The sequence below is a fragment of the Acipenser ruthenus genome, unplaced genomic scaffold (assembly GCF_902713425.1).
Source record: "Acipenser ruthenus unplaced genomic scaffold, fAciRut3.2 maternal haplotype, whole genome shotgun sequence".
NCBI classification, from domain to species: Eukaryota; Metazoa; Chordata; class Actinopteri; order Acipenseriformes; family Acipenseridae; genus Acipenser; species Acipenser ruthenus.
The window spans coordinates 18,488-30,000 of NW_026708617.1; the positions used below are offsets into that span (position 1 = coordinate 18,488).

Here is an 11,513-nt window from a genome sequence, read left to right on the forward strand (position 1 = left end):
CACTGGGGAAACCGTTTGTTTTAATTTACCGCCGCTTCTTTTTAAAATTCGGCGCGAAACTCTTCCTCGCGAGCTCCCCTGCAGCCTCCGTCAAGAACATCCGCGCGTGAGAAAAAAATAACCGAAAGGCTGCCGCGTGCGCTGTACACAACAGCCGTTAACATTTGAAACAGATTTAAATTAAAAACAAAGACGCTTCGACTAATTAGACATGTCCGACACAATTAATTAGATATACCTGTAACCCGGTTATTACAGCCTCATAAAAAAAACACCACGTCCTGAGTGAATTTGACTATCTTTATAATTAATTATAATATCTTCACAGATATATGCTGTTTTTTTGATCGGTTTTAAAAAAGGATCCCATCTGACACGGTCTGTAATCCTCAAAACCAAAATTGAATAAAACAGGGATAAGCTAGTTTAATCTATTTAGTTCTATAATAATAATAATAATAATAATAATAATAATAATAAAAATCATCGTGATCCTTCATCTTTATATGGTAACAGTGGGGAAGAAAATGTGTGTTTTTTTTGTGTTACACAGAAAAAAACCAAAACTTTTCATAAACGTCAAACATAATTAACACGGGCGTTTTTTTTTTTTTTTTCAGAAGACTTTGTTGAGTTTTTTTTTTTTTTTTTTAATGGTTCGTTGTTTCAAACTTTTGAGAGCCAGGTATGAGTTACTGCATTTACTCAATCAGTATATAACATTCACCACGCTATACTATACAAAGCAAAGCTCGCCATTATTGACCAAACTACAAAATATGCCTGACCAGAAAACGTGCTCCACATAACGCCTAATAATGAAAGTAGATTCAGCGAGTTGTAAAGGGGAGGGGAAGGTTTCTAGAAAAAAAAATGCTGATCTGTCTGGACTTGCACAGCCGCGGGTTGCAATGGTGAAAGCGACCTGCAAGAAAAACTACAAGTACCAGAATCCTCCGCGGAAAGAGAAAGACCCCCCCTTTTGCAAACTACACGTCACGTTGCAAAGCAAACGAGGCGGTCGGGGTGGGGGGTAATCACCTTGGCATCAGTTTCCCCCCCCCTCAAATTAACTCTCGTAAGCCGTATTGCGATCTGTTAGCCCAATACAGAAATTACAATCTTTTTTTTGTTTTTTTTCAAATTCGAAAACACAAACATCTGTGAAGGTTGTTTACACGGGATGGGGTGTCCGCGGCGCTCGCCTGTTTTAGACGCAAACGCACAAACAAAATGGTGTCAGTTGTCTGAGACGCGAGAGAAAAAAAATCACTGTCAACTTAATGTCGTTTCGGTAATTTTTTTTTTTTTCTTGGACGCGGGGTTTTGTTACTCCTGTATTTATTTTTTATTTTTTATTTCATTCAATACCATGTAAGGAACGTGTATACCAAGCAGGCATTGTTGGTGGGCGCTACCTGGTTGCTCATCTCCGAACCCCGCCCTCTCGCCGCCCAATTGGCTGATGCGTGGAAGGGGTCGCCGCCTGATTCGTCGCGGTGGCTGCCCATCAGTTTTTTTTCCAGGGCTGCACGAGGGGGATATAAAGGCTGGAGGAGACGCCAGAGCGCAGCTCGAGAACCAAGCAGGAGCTCGAGCTTCATAAAGCGCATATAAGGCGGGTGCGAGATCTCGCTCTCACATTCACAGCTAGACACAGACACACAGACACGCTCCGAGTTTAAACATTAACTCAAGTCAATATATATATATATATATATCTATCACGGGTGGGTCAGTACAGTACTTTAATATATATATATATATATATATATACTGTATATATATATATATATATATATTTTTTTTTACAATTTTTTTTTCAAGTTACGAGCGCTTAAATGGGCCGTTTCAAGGCAGTTTTTTTTGGTTGTGTGAATTTAATTTCTTTTTTTTGGTTTTATCTGTAGAGAACAACAACAACAACAAAAAAAAAAGAAAGAAACTCGGAAAGGAGGTGGGGGGTGTAAAAAGAAGGCGGAGAAGCGGCGGCACCAGCGAGAGAGAGAGAGTTTGGTGGTGTGTGTGTGTTTTTTTTTTTTTTTTAATTCTTGTCCAAAAGAGGTCCCGTAGCTTATGAATTATTCATGAGCGCGGACGACGTCTGAAGAAAGGGGCGGGGGCCTTATGCAAATCGCCTCCACCGTCTAGAGACCCGAGGTGGGGTGGGCGCGACGCACGGCACGCCACGCCACGCACAGGAGGCGGGCGGCGGTGTTCGTGGTGCACGACCGAGCAGAGATCGTCGTTATTTGGATACAGGCAGGAAACTCGCAAGCAGCGCGGAGCTCAGCCTGCAACTGGAACCACAGCTGCGTCCCAAACTGGACCCGCTGAGCCAGAACCTGCAGGACCCACACGTACGTACTGGTTACCGCTTCTGTCTGGCAACGAGAAAGTATATGCGTGTGTGAGTGAGAGAGTGTGAGAGAGAGAGTGAGAGAGAGAGTGAGTGAGTGAGAGAGAGTGTGAGTGTGTGAGAGAGAGTGTGAGTGTGAGTGAGTGAGTGAGTGAGTGAGAGAGAGTGTGAGTGTGAGAGAGAGAGAGAGAGAGTGTGTGTAGTATTACTGACTTTTGTGGGGACAAAATTTGAGAAAATGTCCCCACCAAAGATAAGTAACTCCTTGAAAAAATGATGTTGTGGGGACGGCCCCTTTAGTAGAAAAAAAATAAATAAATAAATAAAGAAGTGTGCCAAAATATTTAGTTTGTTTTGTCGACTTTCACCCCGTGTGGAGTTTTGTGTGACTGGAGTTAGAAAGAGTAAATAAAAAATATAGTGAGAGTCAATGAGAAGTAAACACAAATATAGGAATGCAAACGTGAGTGTGTGTGTGTGTGTGAGTGTGTGTCTGTTTCAGTGTGTGAGTGTGTGTGTGTGTGTGTGTGTGTGTGTGTATTTCAGTGTGTGAGTGATTGTGTGTGTGTGTATTTCAGTGTGTGAGTGATTGTGTGTGTGTGTATTTCAGTGTGTGAGTGATTGTGTGTGTGTGTTTCAGTGTGTGTGTCTGTGTGTGTGTTTCAGTGTGCACGCCTCAGTGTGTGTGTGTTTCAGTGTGTGAGTGATTGTGTTTCTGTGTGTAAGTAATTGTGTGTGTCTCAGTGTGTAAGTGATTGTGTGTGTGTGTGTCTTTCAGTGTGTGAGTGATTGTGTGTGTGTGTGTCTTTCAGTGTGTGAGTGATTGTGTTTCTGTGTGTAAGTAATTGTGTGTGTCTCAGTGTGTGAGTGATTGTGTTTCTGTGTGTAAGTAATTGTGTGTGTCTCAGTGTGTAAGTGATTGTGTGTGTGTGTTTCAGTGTGTGAGTGATTGTGTTTCTGTGTGTAAGTAATTGTGTGTGTCTCGGTGTGTGCGCGCCTCAGTGTGCGTGTGTCTCAGTGTGTGTGTGTCTCAGTGTGTGTGTGTGTGTGTGTCTCAGTGTGTGTGTGTGCGCGCACCGTGCAGTGTGTTGCTTGCAGTGCAGTCACGTATCGCTTGACAGTATGTTAGTTGTTCAGTAGAAGGCAGGGGGGGGTTGGTAAGCAGGTAAGATTAACTGACTCTAAACAACAAGATGAACAAAACATACTGGAACGTCTTCTGTTATGATGAGAATAGGGCAGCAGTGTGGAGTAGTGGTTAGGGGCTCTGGACCGGAGGGTCGGGGGTTCAATCCCAGGTGGGGGGGACACTGCTGCTGTACCCTTGAGCAAGGTACTTTACCTAGATTGCTCCAGTAAAAACCCAACTGTATAAATGGGTAATTGTATGTAAAAATAATGTGATATCTGTATAATGTGATTGTATGTAAAAATAATGCGATATCTTGTAACTATTGTAAGTCACCCTGGATAAGGACGTCTGCTAAGAAATATATAATAATAATGAGAATAATAATACTAATGACGATAATAATCATCATCATCAATAATAATAATAATAATAATAATAATGGTGATGATAATAATCAATAATAATGATGATATAAATAATTATTTTGATTGTAATTTTTCTTTCTCACTACAGCTCAATGCCTTTCTCAAACGACTGCGCAAGAGAGCAAAGGCCGCATCTGAAATAACAATAATAACAACAACAACAACAAGAACAACAACACAAAATAAATAAAACAATAAAAATGATCGAGATGCCCGTGGAGAACGAGGTCTCGGTGGAAGAGACCGCGGGGGATTCGGCTCCTCTGGAGGTGCAGCGCGCTGGACGCTCCACCTCCCTCGCTGGCTGCTGCAGCCCCTCTGCGTCTCGAAGGACTAAGCCTGGCGGGGACGGGGTTAACGACTCCGCCCCTTCGAGCGGGGCCAGCCTGGGCCCCGAGCGAGGGGCCTCCGACCCAGCCGGCGCTGCTTCCAACAGCGCAGCAGCCGGGACCAAAGCACAGGCGCGTGGAGGAACGGAGGGGGAACAGAGGGCAGGGCAGCTTCTGAAACCTAAAAATGGGCTCCAGCAGCAGCAGCAGCAGCATTATAATCAGGCACAGAAGCCCAACAAAAGGCGAAACAGCGTCAATATCGGATTCAGGCACCCAGGCTGCAAGAGACGAAGGCGGGCTAACTCGGAGTCCGACCCCGTCCTGCCCACCAACTTCCTCCTGGGGGGCAACATCTTCGACCCCTTAAACCTGAACAGCCTGCTGGACGAGGAGGTGAACCGGGCGCTCAACGCCGAGACCCCCAAGTCCTCCCCCCTCCCCCGGAAGAACCGGGAGGAGCCCGTGGAGATCCTGATCCCCAAAGACATCACCGACCCGCTCAACCTGAACTGTGGGGGCGACGTCCTGGTGTCCCCCGTGAAGGGAGGGGGGAGGAAGAGGCACAGGCACAGGCATCATGGAGGAGGAGGAGGAGGAGGAGGAGGAGGAGGAGGAGGAGGAGGGGGGACGGGAGGGGCAGGGGGACCCCCCCAAACCCAAACCCAAACCCAGCCTTCGGGTAACGCGGCACCCGAACAACCAGCTGAGACTGCGGGCCACAAACCGAGACAGACGCCCCCGGTGGCCGTGGCAGCGGTTGAGGGATCCGCCGTCGCTTCTCTTAATCACCGTCTTCCTCATCATCTTCCTCCTCCTCCTCCTCCTGCTTCTTCCAGTGTTTCTGACTCTTTTCTGTGTCCTCCTCCCGCTGCACCTCCACCTTCCTCTGTTCTTTCAGCGGCTTCCGTCCTTCCCTCCCCTTCCTCTTCCCCCTCCGCAAGGCCAGTGCAGCACGGGGGTCCTGGGACAGCGGGGACGACGAAACCCGCCTTGCTGATGTCGCCGCTGCCTCCTCCTCCTCCTCCTCGGAGGGCGTCTGCCGGTTCTGCCCCGGCCGCTGCGGGCTCCCCCTCTCCTCCCTCCTCGGGAGTCCCGGAGCCTTACGAGCTGAACACCTCCATTAACTGCAGGGACGAGGTGGTGCAGCCCCTTCTGCCAGCCGCTCGCGCCGCTGCTGGTAATGATAACAATTCGTCGTCTTTGCCTTCGAATTCTCATCCCTCATCCACGTCGTCCCGCCAGCGCAAGAGGCGCAGGGTCTCGAGCAGCAAGTTGGAAACTGTTGGGGGCGGCGCTGGGGAGCGGGAGAAGAAACTCGCCCAGGAACAGGAAAAGGGAAAGGCTGGAGGAGGAGGAGGAGGGATTGGGAAGAAGCAACTGCCCAACAACAACAACAACAAACCAGGCCCCAAACACAAACAGCGCAAGTTCCAGTACGGAAACTACAACAAGTACTACGGCTACCGCAACCCGGGCTGGTCGGAGGACCCGCGGGCCGGGGTTCTGAAGCCCGAGTGGTTCCGGGGGAAGGCGGTGCTGGACCTGGGCTGCAACGCGGGTCACCTGACCCTCGCCATCGCCAGGGACTGCGGCCCCGCCCGCATCGTGGGCGTCGACATCGACGGAGGGCTGATCCACTGTGCCAGGCAGAACATCCGGCACTACCTGTCGGAGCGGGCGGGGGGGGGCCCCCCCGGGAGGCGCTTCCCGGACTCGCTGGCTGTCTGCCACGGCCCCATCGCGGCGCCCCCTGTCTGCGGGGTGCTGCCCGGCGCCGCGGGGGAGTTTCCTGACAACGTCTCCTTCCTGCAGGTGAGGGGACGCTGCCTTCGCTGTAGTGGTTGTTTTATTTATGTATGAAAAGAAGTTGTATTTTAAAATGTTACTGCAATTTATTATTGTAATTATTATGTGAGTGTGAGACACTGTGTGTGCGTGCATTTGTTTCTTTCTTTGTATGTGTGTGTTTTTCTCTCTGTTTGTTTTAGTGTGTGTGACATTGTGAATATTTGAGTGTGAGACAGTGTGTGTGTGTGACAGAATAACTTGACTATTTCATTCATAACTATTAAACATTCGACCGTGCTGCATTTAGAAACACTAAAAAAATCTGTGTCAAAACGTTTGCAATTAAATGGATTAATTTTGTACATTTATTAAGCGTGATGAACTGCTAATTGTATGATTTATCTCATCTCTCTCTCTCCTGTGTTTCTCGCTCTCTCTATCCCCCTCTCTCTCTCCCTCCCTCCCCCTCTGTTTCTCTCTCTCTCTCTCCCCTCTCCCTCTCTCCCTCCCTCCCTCTCTCCCTCCCTCCTCTCTCTCTCCCCCCTCCCTCTCCCTCTCCTCTCCCTCTCTCCCTCTCTCTCTCCTCTCCTCTCCCTCCCCTCTCTCTCTCAGTGTAACTATGTCCTGCAGCAGGATGCTCTCCTCCTCACTCAGAAGCCAGAGTACGACGTCATTCTCTGCCTCAGCGTCTCCAAGTGGGTTCACCTGAACTGGGGGGACGAGGGGCTCAAGCGCCTCTTCAAGCGCGTGTACCGCCACCTGCAGCCAGGGGGCATCTTCATCCTGGAGCCCCAGCCCTGGACGTCCTACGGGAAGAGGAAGAAGCTCACGGTGAGTCGCTCGGAGCGGACGCGCCAAAAAACGCTTTACAGGGATAGAGCAGGGACACCCCAAGCCCGGTCCGGGGGGGGGGGACGGACCCCCCTGCTGTGCCTGCCGGTCTCCATCCCAACCGAGCTCTTAATGACTGAACTAGACCCTTAATTCAACTGATCATTTGCTTTTAATTAGACTTTTTAATTAGATTTTTATTATTGTTTTCTGCTCTTAAACAGTTGCAGATTACTTAAGAAAACTTAACTATAAAATGTTATAAGTAATCGCCTACTTTTTTTTTTTAGGAGCTGAGAACAATCATAAAGGTCTGATTTAAGCACACGATCAGTTCAGTTAGGGGTCTAGTTCAGTAATTTTAGAGCTCAGACACAGGGGGTCCCCCAGGTGCGGGGTCTGTCTGTGTGACCGACCGGCAGGCACACTGTGGGGCTGATCCAGCTGGAACGGGTGACCCTGCTGTGCAACGGGAGTCTTGTATTTCCACCCATGACTGTAAATCACTCCACTCCTCGATTTTAAAAGTTTTTCAATAACAAAAATTAGTTATAGTTAAGAGAGAATTTTTAAAATAGTAACGAACAGGGTAGATGATGCAGTTAAAACAAAATTTAAAATAATCATTTTAAAAATATATATATTACAAACTTAGCCCCTGACCTCAAATAAGGGCGACCGGCACTGAATGGGTTAAATAAATGATCGGTTTTATCTTGTATAAAATACATTATATACATATATAATATCTATCGCCCATTCAGTCCCATCTTGTGTAATGTATTTATTAATGTAGTTATTCATGTGTTCATGACTTTATATATATATATATATATATATATATATATATATATATAAATATCTATCGTCCATTCAGTCCCATCTTGTGTAATGTATTTATTCATGTATTTATTCATGTGTTCATGACTTTATTTTCTCGTTGAAAGGAAACTATTTGCAGTAATTACTACAACATCCGCCTGAAGCCGGATCAGTTCTCCTCGTACCTCATCTCTCCGGAGGTGGGGTTCAGCAGCTACGAGCTCCTGGGGACCCCCCACAGCGCCCACAAAGGTCAGTCCTGCGCAGCGCGCAAAACACAACCGGCAGCCCATTATTATTATTATTATTATTATTATTATTATTTATTTCTTAGCAGACGCCCTTATCCAGGGTGACTTACAATTCTTACAAGATATCACATTATTTTTACATACAATTACCCATTTATACAGTTGGGTTTTTACTGGAGCAATCTAGGTGAAGTACCTTGCTCAAGGGTACAGCAGCAGTGTCCCCCCCACCTGGGATTGAACCCACGACCCTCCGGTCAAGAGTCCAGAGCCCCTAACCACTACTCCACACTGCACCACACTATATATAGATTCTCACCCGCTAGTCTCTGGCAGTGGCTTTGGATAAGAACATAAGAACATAAAGTTTACAAACGAGAGGAGGCCCCATTCAGCCCATCTTGCTCGTTTGGTTGTTAGTAGCTTATTGATCCCAGAATCTCATCAAGCAGCTTCTTGAAGGATCCCAGGGTGTCAGCTTCAACAACATTACTGGGGAGTTGGTTCCAGACCCTCACAATTCTCTGTGTAAAAAAAGTGCCTCCTATTTTCTGTTCTGAATGCCCCTTTATCTAATCTCCATTTGTGACCCCTGGTCCTTGTTTCTTTTTTCAGGTCAAAAAAGTCCCCTAGCATCTTTTAAAGCATCTGCTAAGTGATTCCTTCATGATTGTATGTACAGGCTAGCTCCAGTTTGGTTGTGCAGACCGATGTTTAGTCGTGTTCTCTCTCTCTCTCTCTCTCTCTCTCTCTCCGCAGGATTTCAGAGACCGATTTATCTGTATCACAAGGGACTGCCCTCTGTGGAGCAGTGAGCGAGCCCCGGGATACTCCGCCTTCCTTCTCTCTCTTTATCTTTTAAAAGTAAGAACATTTAAAAACGACAGGAAGAAAAACAGGAAGTTTGGGAGAAGAAAAAAAACAACCACACACAACACCCAGCATTTTTGGATTTTAAAATAATCTCTCTCTCTCTCTCTCTCTCTCTGTGTATAAACTTTTTCGTTTGTTGATGAGGAAGTTGTTTAAGCCAAACGCTGACTTAACTTGCTCGTTTTTTTTTTTTTATTTGAATTAATAAATACTTTTTTTTTGTGGAAAAAAAAGACAAACAAAAAACGGATTGATCGATCAGCTACACATCCCAGCGCAGTGCAGAACCCTTTCCTCTGGACTGACTCCACAGACGAGATTATCCTGCTGTGGAAAATGAGTTTTATTGTGAAGGGGGGGAGAGGAGGAGGAATCTACACTGACTTTACTAAGGACCTGAATTCAAAAACACCCCCCCATACATACACAAAAAAAACTTCTTTTTTTGTCTTTGACAGAACAGGATTGTGAAGGGGTTTGTTTGTTCCCCACAATTTGGGGTATTATTTGGGTTTTCGCTGTCCGTCCTTGATGAAACTCAAACTGAAACTGATGGGATACTTCCTGTTGAAGACCGTTTAAAAATGCAAACGCGAGACTGCTGATCAAGATGTGTGTGTATGTTATTGATAAAGTCTGATCTACATCTGGTGGTAATTTGTGTGTCAATCAGAGGCAGCCATCTTGAGAAGGTGTGATATACACCTTTGTAATTTGTGTGTCAATCAGAGGCAGCCATCTTGAGAAGGTGTGATATACACCTTTGTAATTTGTGTGTCAATCAGAGGCAGCCATCTTGAGAAGGTGTGATATACACCTTTGTAATTTGTGTGTCAATCAGAGGCAGCCATCTTGAGAAGGTGTGATATACACCTTTGTAATTTGTGTGTCAATCAGAGGCAGCCATCTTGAGAAGGTGTGATATACACCTTTGTAATTTGTGTGGCAATCAGAGGCAGCCATCTTGAGAAGGTCTGATATACACCTTTGTAATTTGTGTGTCAATCAGAGGCAGCCATCTTGAGAAGGTCTGGAATGCATTCAGTAGTTCTGGTCAGGCTGGTCCCAACAGGAGAGGAGAGGATTGTCTTTATAATGACTGAGCCCAAAGAGAATTCTTATTATTTTTAAACCCCCCCCCCCCCCCCCCCCCCAGGTTCTGTTTAGGATGATTCTGATGTACCGGGATGATTTTTCATCTGGTCGATCCCACATTGTTTTGCATAATATTAAAGCTTCAATTGGATCTGCTTTTCAGTCTCTTGTTTCTGTGTGTGTGTGTGTGTGTGAATGTCGTGGTGTGCACACGTGTGTGTGCAGGTTTGTGTGTTTCTCTGTCTGTGTAGGTTTGTGTGTCTGTAGGTTTGTGTGTGCAGGTTTGTGAATGTGTGTCTCAGCGTGTTTGTGCAGGTTTGTGAATGTGTGTCTCAGTGTGTGTGTGTGCAGGTTTGTGTGTGTCTATGTGTGTGTGGGTTTGTGAATGTGTGTCTCAGTGTGTTTGTGCAGGTTTGTGTGTCTCAGTGTGAGTGTAGGTTTGTGTGTCTCTGTGTGTGTAGGTTTGTGAATGTGTGTCTCAGTGTTTGTGCAGGTTTGTGTGTGTGCAGGTTTGTGAATGTGTGTCTGTGTTTGTGCAGGTTTGTGAATGTGTGTCTCAGCGTGTTTGTGCAGGTTTGTGTGTCTCAGTGTGAGTGTAGGTTTGTGTGTCTCAGTGTGTGTGTGCAGGTTTGTGAATGTGTGTCTCAGTGTGTGTGCAGGTTTGTGTGTGTCTCTGTGTGTGGGTTTGTGAATGTGTGTCTCAGTGTGTTTGTGCAGGTTTGTGGATGTGTGTCTCAGTGTGTTTGTGCAGGTTTGTGGATGTGTGTCTCAGTGTGAGTAGGTTTCTGAATGTGTGTCTCAGTGTGAGTAGGTTTCTGAATGTGTGTCTCTGTGTTTGTGCAGGTTTGTGTAGGTTTGTGAATGTGTGTCTCAGTGTGTGTGTAGGGTGTGTGTGTCTTGAGTCTGACTCTTTCGAACACTCTAAGGTAAACGACGCTTCAGACCTCTCTTTAAAAACTTCAACAACAAAACAAATCCCATTTTAAACTCCACGCGACAGCGCGGGTCTGCAGCAGACGTGACCTCACAGTGACACGCTGCTGGTCTCGCATCGTGATGCAAACGCTGCCCGCCTCTCACTACAACTCACGGACCCGCGCACCGAACGAGGCTGAAGCACGCAGGGCGTGACGCTACCCTCACGGCACAATGCGAGACGCGATCTGCAGGGGGATCCGCGGGACGGTCCTGGCTTGGAATGATCATCTGCTTAAGACTTGAAAAAAAAAAAAAAAAAACGTTTTCAGCTCTTAAAACTGTTGCAGCTTTCAAGTACCGATAAAAACTGTTTTAAGAGCTGAAAACAATTAAAAATAGGTCTAATTATGCTTATTGTCAGTTCAATTAAGGGTCTAGTTCAGTAATTTGAGAGCTCAGTTGGAATGAAAACCACAATGACACAGCAGGGGGGGGTCTCCCAGGACTGGGGTTTGAGGAACCCTGCTCTACAGAAAGAAGGATGCTCCATCGACACATCACAAGCCCGCCAGTGTTTCATGGAAATTAATATAATTTAGTTTATTTTGTACAAAAAGTCAAGTGTGCAGTTACTCAATATACATGTGGGACAAGTCTGTGTCCCCCAGTGCAGTGGAGGGACGGGGA

General features: G+C 46.4%; 1 protein-coding gene across 2 annotated transcripts; it reads left to right on the forward strand.

Moving 5' to 3' along the window:
* Positions 1-1,432: 1,432 nt before the first annotated feature.
* Positions 1,433-10,059, forward strand: LOC131734731 (7SK snRNA methylphosphate capping enzyme-like). Of its 2 annotated transcripts, XM_059021444.1 has the most exons (6): positions 1,433-1,730; positions 1,911-2,360; positions 4,005-6,060; positions 6,649-6,867; positions 7,815-7,941; positions 8,700-10,059. In XM_059021444.1, the coding sequence occupies exons 3-6, from the start codon at positions 4,117-4,119 to the stop codon at positions 8,753-8,755; spliced, it is 2,346 nt and encodes a 781-aa protein (XP_058877427.1). In that variant the 5' UTR covers positions 1,433-1,730; positions 1,911-2,360; positions 4,005-4,116; the 3' UTR covers positions 8,756-10,059. The 2 variants fall into 2 exon arrangements, with proteins under 2 accessions (XP_058877427.1, XP_058877426.1); XM_059021443.1 differs by lacking the exon at positions 1,433-1,730 and having other exon boundaries at positions 1,771-2,360.
* Positions 10,060-11,513: the final 1,454 nt, after the last annotated feature.